At 53.0% G+C, this 9,799-nt stretch overlaps 1 protein-coding gene across 1 annotated transcript; it reads right to left on the minus strand.

Annotated features, from left to right (window-relative positions):
* Positions 1-1,850: 1,850 nt before the first annotated feature.
* PGAM5 (phosphoglycerate mutase family member 5) lies at positions 1,851-6,725 on the minus strand. The gene is made up of 6 exons (XM_011982226.1): positions 6,640-6,725; positions 6,148-6,326; positions 4,128-4,253; positions 3,894-3,982; positions 3,607-3,740; positions 1,851-2,499 (listed from the first exon to the last, which is right to left on the minus strand). Exons 1-6 carry the CDS (start codon positions 6,723-6,725, stop codon positions 2,349-2,351), a joined length of 765 nt encoding a protein of 254 aa, XP_011837616.1. The 3' UTR covers positions 1,851-2,348.
* Positions 6,726-9,799: the final 3,074 nt, after the last annotated feature.

Raw genomic sequence — 9,799 nt, forward strand, 5'->3', positions numbered from 1 at the left:
TTTTTTTTTTTTTTTTTTTTTTTTGGCGTAAGCATTTCCAAGACTTCTGGGTCACTGGTTTCTTGTGATCCACTGAAAACTGCTCACGGTCCCCCTTCCGCTTCCCCCTTTAGACCTGGGAGTCTGTCCAGATCTTCACGTGGGTGGGACTCAGGTCTGTGACGTGAGTGACGGGAGTAGCCGCGGGCTGGGTGGGGGTCAGGGCCAGCTGATGTGTGGTCATTCCACGTTGCGATGAGTTTCTCCGCCCAGCAACCCTGTGCCTGCTCTGAGCACCGCCTTGGTGTCAGGCGTGCTGGCCCTGCTCCCACCTCCAAGCTTTCCCACTTTACAGAGGAGCCGGGGCCCCAAGCAAAACAAAGGCTTAGCCCTGCAGCGCCGCCCATCTCCAGAGGCCCCGCCTGGGACTGTGGCGTGGGCGCCTGTGCAGCTGACTGAGAGCATCCCGGACTCCTTCCGCGAGAGCCTTGCTCCTGTCTGAGGTCAAGCGTGAGCATGCCTGGTATTTGTTTTTGAAGTCGGCGCAGCCCTGGCTTATCAAACTGTTTCTAGACGATGGCGTTTGGTTGCTGTGGCTGTTGTCTCCACAGCCATTGGTCAGTCTTGCCGTCCTGGTCAGGAATTTGGAGAGGGCCCAGGCCGCTGGCAGAAGTCCTCTGAGCAGGCAGCTGGTGTGACACAGGCAGAGGTGTCAAAACCATGGGGAGACGGGACCCTGTGCAAAGGGTTCTGGTGGCACCATCGTTTCTCACACTGCACAAGTTTCCTTTTTTTCCCTTTTTAGATGGTGTCTCGCTCCGTTGCCCAGGCTGGAGTGCAATGGCGTGATCTCGGCTCCCTGCAAGTTCTGCCTCCCGGGTTCAAGCGATTCTCCTGCCTCAGCTTCCCGAGTAGCTGGGATTACAGGCGCCCACCACGCCTAGCTAATTTTTGTATTTTTAGTAGAGACGGGGTTTCACCATGTTGGTCAGGCTGGTCTTGAACTTCCACCTCGTGATCTGCCCACCTTGGCCTCCCAAAGTGCTGGGATTACAGGTTTGAACCACCGTGCCCGGCCGAAGTTTCCTGTTTTTAACACAGTCACTAGTCCTTTTAAGAAAAACAGTAAAATTTTATTATGCAATCATTTCCAAAGTAGACAGAGAAATAGATCAGATATCCCAATCGTATCGACTACAGAAAATAGTCACAACCACTTCATAGAAATTTTAGTTTTTCCTAAATTAACACAATATCTGGGTACACACAACACGTTTAAATGTTTTAATCCCCAGCCGGGTGCGGTAGCTCACGCCTGTAATCCCAGCACTTTGGGAGGCCGAGGCGGGCGGATCACGAGGTCAGGAGTTCGAGACCAGCCTGGCCAACACGGTGAAACCCCGTCTCTACTAAAAATACAAAAATTAGCCGGGTGCGGTGGCGGGCGCCTGTAATCCCAGCTACTTGGGAGGCTGAGGCAGGAGAATCACTTGAACCCAGGAGGCCAGAGGTTGCAGTGAGCCAGGATCCCGCCACTGCACTCCAGCTTGGGCAATAAGAATGAAACTCCGTTTCAAAAAAAAAAAAAAATTGCTTTAAGTCTCCCTTGGTTGCCCAGGCTGGAGGGTAGTGACACAAATCACAGCTCACTGCAGCCTCCAACTCCTGGGCCCAAGTGATCCACCCACCTCAGCCTCCCAAGTAGCTGGGACTATAGATGCCCACCACCATGCCCAGCTAACTTTTGTATTTTTAGTAGAGACAGGGTCTCGCTGTGTTGCCTTGTCCAGGCTGGTCTTAAAACTCCTGGGCTCAAGAGATCCTCCCACCTTGGCCTCCCGAGTAGCTGGGAATACAGGTGTGAGCCACTGTGCCCATCCAGAAAATCTTTAATTGACAAATATTTAAATGACAAGAGGGTTTTAAGAAATTAAAAGGATGTATGAGGTGAAGTGAGTTGTGAACAGAACCTGGGTGCCCTCCTCATCCGTGTGCCTCAGTCACCCTCGTGCCTGACTGGCTTTGCCAACGGAGCATGGACCCTTGGCACGGGTCAGCTGTGGCTGCAAACATGGTAGTCTGGGTCAGGCCTCATTCAGGTCCCCACAACAGGCCTGACTTCTGCATGAGAGGTCTTCGCCTTAAACCCCACGCCATCCTGGGGGTTCCTTGGTCAGGTATGAAACCCTGTATAGAAGTCAGGCTGTCTGATCCCAACTCTCCCCTTCTCAGCCTGGCCACAAGTCACTCCCCAGATGCAGCATTGTAGGTTTCTACTTTTCCACCTGTCTCCTCGGGAACAAAATGTAAGTGCGTGCGGCCTGTGCAGGGAGGACAGAGGGAAGGAGAGGCCAGAGCCCTGCGTGCCCTCACGACCGGGTGATCTTGTCGGGAGGCATGAACCCCGTGTCCCCGAGGGTCCTGAGCGCAACTCGGCCATTGGGTCGGATCACCAGGTGGGTGATGCTGCCGTTGTTAAGGGACAGCCGGAGCCAGCCTTCGGGAGGGAACTGCAGCGCTCTGGGGAGAGAGGGGGAGAGAGAGAGAGAGAGAGAGAGCACGTTAGAGCCGGGGACTCTGTCCTTAAAACAGGCTGGGCTGGGCTAGGCCGGGTGCGGTGGCTCACGCCTGTAACCCCAGCACTTTGGGAGGCTGAGGTGGGAGGATCACGAGGTCAGGAGATCGAGACCATACTGGCCAACACGGTGAAACCTCGTCTCTACTAAAAATACAAAAAATTGGCCATCTGTGGTGGCGGACGCCTGTAGTCCCAGCTACTCAGGAGGCTGAGGAAGAAGGAGAATGGCGTGAACCCGGGAGACAGAGCTTGCAGCGAGCCGAGATCACGCCACTGCACTCCAGCCTGGGCGACAGAGCGAGACTCCGTCTCAATAAATACATAAATAAATAAATAAAAACAAACGGGCTGGGCCAGAGCCAGGGGACTATGTTCTTAAAACGGGCCGGGCTGGGGCAGGGGGGGTCTGTCCTTAAAACAGGCTGGACTAGAGCCAGGGGGCTCTGTCCTTAAAAGAGGCTGGGCCGGGGGGCTCTGTTTTACAAACGGGGGCTGAGTCCCTCAGTAAGAAGTTTCAGAGCAGCCTCAGGGCTGGGTACACATAAGCTGAGCTGCTCCTATCTTCAATCGGGGCTTCTCGGGGAAGATCTGGCTGGGATAGACGTGAATTGAGCCATCACACTTGGGGACCTGCGCTCTTTAGGACAGGGGCCCAACCCCAACTCAAGATTTGCACAAATCAGAAAAACGCTGACTTCTTACGAGTAAACACAATTTAATTTCTGCTTTTCCCGTATTAAAAAAAAACGCAGGGAGCAGCCAGTTAGTGGAACAGGTCCCTTTCTGGGAAAGCGAAGAACGGAGATGAGATCTATCCGCCGTGGCATCTTCATGCACTTCTTAGGCACAATTCGCATTTGTGGAAAAGCCTGGTGTTGCCGTCACCGCCTCTGAGCCACCCACCACCCTGTCTCTGTGGGTGGCATGGCCACCCTCAGGCTGCTTCCCAAGCCTCCTCAGGGCTGCCCTGCAGCGCCGGCCGGAACAGCACAGTGCTTTTCTCCAGGTGTGAAATTATTTTGGCCACAACCAGCACGGTGGCTGCCTACCTGCATACGATGTAGCGGATGACGTTGGCGTGACAAATAAAGATCTCGTAACTGTCCTCCTCCTGCCTGGCATCTGCACGGTGGATGTAGTTCCGGAAGGCGGCCTCGATCCGGGCTCCGTCTTCGTAATACTGCTGGGGGCAGAGTGAGGAACAGTCAGTGTGGAAGTACACGGGCAAGGCGGACAGACCCCATCGCTGCCCGGGGAAGCCCGTGGGACGGCCGGACATGTGGTGGACGGTGAGCCCCGCAGGGCCGCTCTGCCCAGGAAAGGCAGGGGTTTTTACCACAGCTTCTGGCTTCCAGTGAGACACAGGCGGGTCTGGCTCGATGGGGGCGCCTTCCCGCAGCAGGTCTGTGCTGACTTTGCAGACGCCTGGGGAGAAGCACAGTGAAGCCCTGGGTGCGGCGGCCCTGCCAGCGGAGATGCTGTGACCTCCCAGTGGCCAGGAGCTCAGGCCGGGGCCCTGCCGCCAGCCGTCCACTGCTGCAAGCACGGAGGCCCCGCGCCCAGCACTTACCTGGCAGGTGCCGGCTGATGATATCAGTGGTCTCTATGGCGCGCGTCATAGAGGAATGGACGATTTTATTAAACTTCAACCCCAAGCTTGCGAGGCGGAGCCCCGTGAGTTCAGCCTGCTCCCGACCTGGAGGGTGAAACACACCTCAGTGTCGCACCCGCACCCCCTCCTCCACCCGCAAACGCGCCCTCCTCCACCCACAAGCACGAGCCCGCGTCAGGCAGCAAGTGCATCCCATGGCTCCTGCTCTCCCTAGGCTTGGGCCTGAGGGGCTGGCACTCAACTGTCTTCACCCCCATACAGGAAAAAAAAAGCATCCAATTCCATCAATGGCAGGAAACCGGACAGTGGCTGGTGGTTTCTGAGTCCCCTCGTCACCTTCACTTAACTATGCCCAAAACCTGAGCCTCAGGGTCCACCAGGCACACGCCATGACGGAGGCCAACACAGCAGGACCTAAACACCCCGAGCTGCTACACGGGGGCCGGACACCAGTGCAGACACCTTTTCTCTTGTGAGCTTTGGCATCCAGGTGGAAAGGCCCTCGGGAAGGCCGAGTCCACTGGATGCAGCCACAGCTGCGTCTCTCACTCCACTTTCTTTGTATACAAGCAGCCGGGACAGTTCTGGGGGCTGAGGGAGGCATCTGTGGAGGACAGCCCTGCACATTTTTACCATTTGAACTTTTAATATGTGCATGAACAGACACTATCCCATTTAAAGAACTTTTCAAAGTGTAAACTCTACCTTAGCCTACCCCACATTTCCTTCTCTAGGCATCTCTCCTACAGATCCACCTGCACAGGAACACAAGGACAGGGTGGAAGGACCCTCCTGGGCGCTGTCTATGCAGCGTCTGCCAGTGGGGACAGGCGGGATCGTGTCGCTCAGTCCTGCCTGTTCAACGGGGCATTGAGAGACAGATGCCAGGCTGAGCGCGGTGGCTCACACCTGTCATCCCAGCACTTTGGGAGGCCAAGGCGGGCGGATCACGAGGTCAGGAGTTTGAGACCAGCCTGGCCAATATAGTGAAACGCTGTCTCTACTAAAAATACAAAAAAAAAAAAAAAAAAAAGTGCCACCTGTGGTGGCGGGCACCTGTAATCCCAGCTACTTGGGAGGCTGAGGCAGGAGAATCGCTTGAACCCATGCAGTGGGCCATGATCACATCTGCACTCCAGCCTGGGCAACAGAGCAGGACTCTGTCTCTGGAAAAAAAAAAAAAAAAAAAAAAAAGCAGACGCCAGGCAGCAGGCCTGTGAGTGCAGAAGAGAAAGGTCTTTGGCAGCAGGTCCAGGTGAGCAGCTGAGCGCACAAGCTATGCAGCTTTCCAAGGCGTCAAGCAGGCACAAAACCCCTGCTAGGATATGCACCGAATTTGGTCTCATGCAAACAAGATAGGTCCGACATTTGCTAAAAGGTAAGGACTTTTTTTTTTTTTTTTTTTTTGAGACAGAGTCTCGCTCTGTCACCTAGGCTAGAGTGCAGTGGTGCAATCTTGGCTCACTGCAACCTCCACCTGCCAGGGTCAAGCAATTCTCTTGCCTCAGCCTCCTGAGTAGCTGGGATTACGGGTGCCTGCCACCGCACCTGGCTAATTTTTGTACGTTTAGTAGAGACGAGGTTTCGCCGTGTTGGCCAGGCTGGTCTCGAACTCCTGACCTCGGGTGATCCGCCTGCCTTGGCCTCCCAAAGTGTTGGGATTACAGGTGTGAGCCACCGCGCCTGGCCAAGGTAAAGACATTTTTAAAAGCCTGTCTTCTATCCAAGTTCAGCGGACAGTTACTGATAATGTCAATGTGTGATTCAGGGCTGATGTCCTCAGACATGGGCCCCAGGAGACCCAGTGCCCCAAACACTTTCAAGAAAGCTGACTGGTGGGGTCTGCGGAGGAGCTGCATCACGTAACCAAGGCACCAGCAGAGGATATGCACCCGGCCACCTCCCCAAGGGTGTCCCCGGAGGGTCTGACCCCATCACACACCCAAGGGAGTCACAGAGGGTCTGACTCGCCACATACCCAGCGGGGTCAGAGTGCGGTCCTTCTCCAGGGAGCCATCCACATGGTACTGGGAGTGCCTGATGAGGAAGATGTGCCGTGTGGCCTTGGCTTTGTAGTGGTCCAGCTTGGACGCCAGCTCTTCTTCCCCAGATTCCACATTCCTCTTCCGCAGGTTGATCAGAGACAGCGGTTCTCGCCTGATGTTGAAATACAAGATAGGTCCTTGTGACCTCTGTTCCCAAGTTTGAGTTTTTCTGACAAGATGTTATTTCCAGATTGTCAGACTATTTGGGAAGAGCATGGAGAGAAGACAAGGACCTCGGCACAGCCCTGGGGAGGCCTCTCTGAGCATACCGCTACTCTCCCTCCCAAAAAGCTAGTTCCAGGCCTGTTCTGCATTATGTGCTGGAAAGCAAAACAGATAAGCAGAGCCCTGTGCATCTTCTCTAATAAGGAGAAGCAGACAGTGAACAGCAGGAGACAGACCACCCAGAATGCACCTGTGGGTACGGAAACGCCAGGCTAGGAAGGAGGACAGCGGCTATGGGTGGGCAGGTGGAAAGTGTCCGCGGGACCAGGACAGCCTCCCTGACCATGATGCTTCAGCAGAGCCTAGAACTGCAATGCCCAACAGCAGCCACCAGCTATGAGGATGTTTCAATTAAAAATTTAAGCAAAATTAAATAAAATTAAAACATCATGTCCTCAGTCATACTAAACACATTTTAGACCCTCAGGACCGGGTGCAGTGGCTTACACCTGTAATCCCAGCATTTGGGAGGCTGAGGCGGGCAGATCAACTGAGGTCAGGAGTTCGAGACTAGCCTGGCCAACATGGTGAAATCCCATCTCTACTAAAAATGGAAAAAATCAGCCGGGCTTGGTGGCACAGACCTGAAATCCCAGCTACTTGGGAGGCTGAGGCAGGAGAATCGCTTGAACCCGGGAGGCGGAGGGTGCAAAGAGCTGAGATTGCACCACTGCACTCCAGCCTGGGCCGACATAGCGAGACTCCACCTTAGAAAATAAACACTCAGCAGCCACATGGGATAGTGACTATCACATCAGACAGTGAGGAAGAAACCATTCCCATTATGAAGTCCTGTTCCGGAGCTGCTGGAATCTGAAAAAGCGGATCCCAGCATTTTGGGAGGTCAGGGTGGGCAGATCACTGAAGCCCAGGAGTTCAAGACCAGCCTGGGCAACACAGGGGGGGCCCCGTCTCTAAAAAAATATTAAATTAAAAAGTTAGCTGGGCAAGGCGGTCCGCAGCTGTAGTCCCAGCTGCTCAGGAGGCTGAGGTGCGAGATCACTTGAGCCTGGGAGGGAGCCATGATCTCGCCACTGCAGTGCACTACGCTCCAGCCTGGGCAACAGAGCAAGACCCTGTCTGAACAGCAACAAAAAAAGTTCAACACGGCAGAGCTGGGAAGAGCAAAAGTGGAACCTGCTGGTATTTACTCAGAGACAGTGGCAGAAAAGGTAGTTGTGGAAGGGTATGGTCGTGACTCAAGGGCTCTGTTTGGGCTGCGCTGACCTGAGGGCCTGTCATAAACCAGGCCAAGACTCAAATTGGCAGGTATGGGGGAGTCAGGGTGAAAATATTTGGGAGCTATAGGCACAGAGACAGGAAGCCGTGCACTGCATGAGACCTCCAGGAAGAAGCTGGAGATTTCACCAGATGAGGCTCTGGAACTTTACAGCGTGGACACATGAGACTCAAGAGGAAACACGCTGTCTTCTAGCACCTTCCTGTAGTTGCTCATGCCTTCTGTCTGTACAAGTCTTTCCCAGCCCACAAGGCCCAATTCACTTCTCCCCAGACATGGCAAGCAAATACAGAACACCTGCTTAAAGAAAGGCTGGGCTCAGTTCCCGGTTCGACTTCAAGTTTTTTTTTTTGAGACAGAGTCTCCCTCTGTCGCCCAGGTTGGAGTGCAGTGGCACAATCTGGGCTCACTGCAGCCTCCACCTCCTGGGTTCAAGTGATTCTCCTGCCTCAGCCTCCTGAGTAGCTGGGACTACAGGTGTGTGCCACCATGCCTGGTTAATTTTTTTGTATTTTTAGTAAAGACAGACTTTCACCATGTTGGCCAGGCTGGTCTCGAACTCCTGACCTCAAATGATCCGCCCGCCTCAGCCTCTCAAAAAGTGCTGGGATTACAGGTGTGAGCCACTGCACCCAACCTACTTCAAGTTCTTTAACCTTAATCTCTTTCCTTAAAAAGGCCTAAGAAATTCAGAATATTTTACTGATTTTTAAAAAAGAATTTAATGGGCTGGGCATGGTGGCTCATGCCTGTAATCCCAGCACTTTGAGAGGCCGAGGTGGGTGGATCACCTGAGGTCAGGAGTTTGAGACCAGCCTGACCGACATGGAGAAACCCCCTCTCTACTAAAAACACAAAATTAGATGGCGTGGTGGTACATGCCTGTAGTCCCAGTTACTCGGGAGGCTGAGGCAGGAGAATCGCTTGAACTCAGGAGGCGGAGGTTGCAGTGAGCCAAGATCGCGCCACTGCACTCCAGCCTGGGTAACAGAGCTTGAAGCTGGGAGGCGGAGGTTGCAGTGAGCCAAGATCGCGCCACTGCATTCCAGCCTGGGCAACAAGAGCGAAAATCCATCTCAAACAAAAAAGAAGAAAAGAAAGAAAAAGATTATAACTCCCATCTAATCATGAGAAAATCTTCAGACAAATCTCAACTGAGGAACCTTCTATAAAACCCCTGACCAGGACGCCTCAAACAGTGATGATCATCGAAACAAGTCTGAGAAATTATCACCACCAAAACGTGCCTGAGGAGGCATGAAGATTGCTTGTCATGTGGGATCCTAGAACAGAACAGCAGGTAAAAGCTGAGGAAATCTCAGTGAAGCATGAACCTTAGTAATAATGTATGGGTTACGGCTCATTAATTTTGATATATACACCACGCTTAGTGTATGATGCTAATAATAGAGGAAATAAGGTTAACAAAAGAAAAAAAAGTAATATAAAGTACTTAACACAACCACAGTAGTAAGTATAATTCTGTGCCCCTTTCTCAGAGTACTGAGTATAAGGAGCAGTTAGGACTGGGCAAACCATCCTTGCCTCGAGAGCAGTCCTGGCTGACAGAAACAGAATGCCAGCAACATGTGAAAATTATAAATTTTCTAACAGCAACATTAAAAAGAAACAGGTGAATTTCGATCATACTTTTAATTCAATATGCTAAAAATACTATTTCAACACATAACCAATGTTAAAAACCTGCACTTTTTTTTTTCCTTTGAGACAGGCTCTGTTGCTTAGGCTGGAGTGAAGTGGCGGGATCTCGGCTCACACTGCAGCCTGGGACCCCTGGACTCAAGGGATCCTCCTGCCTCAGTCTCCCGAGTAGCTGGGACCACACGCGCGCGCCACCTCGCTCGGCTAACTTATTTTGTAATTTTTGTAGAGATGGGGGTCTTCCTATGTTACCCAGGCCAGTTTCAACTTCCTGGGCTCAAACGATCCTCCGGCCTCGGCCTCCCAAACGCCCGGATTACAGGCGTGAGCTACTGCACCCGGCCGTGCTTAAGTTTATTTATTTTTGTTTGTTTGTTTTTGTTTTTTTGAGACGGAGTCTCACTCTGTCGCCCAGACTGGAGTGCAGTGGCGCGATCTCGGCTCACTGCAAGCTCCGC

The sequence above is a fragment of the Mandrillus leucophaeus genome, unplaced genomic scaffold, assembly GCF_000951045.1.
Source record: "Mandrillus leucophaeus isolate KB7577 unplaced genomic scaffold, Mleu.le_1.0 Scaffold237, whole genome shotgun sequence".
Lineage (NCBI taxonomy): Eukaryota > Metazoa > Chordata > Mammalia > Primates > Cercopithecidae > Mandrillus > Mandrillus leucophaeus.

Coding starts and splice junctions, on each gene's coding strand:
- PGAM5 (XM_011982226.1), bottom strand. CDS start 6,725: ATGGTCAGGGAGGCTGTCCTGGTCCCGCGGACACTTTCCACCTGCCCA. Junction 6,327..6,639: donor CTTCCTAGCCTGGCGTTTCC/GTACCCACAGGT, acceptor TTTCAACATCAG/GCGAGAACCGCTGTCTCTGA. Junction 4,254..6,147: donor CCGCACTCTGACCCCGCTGG/GTATGTGGCGAG, acceptor TTCACCCTCCAG/GTCGGGAGCAGGCTGAACTC.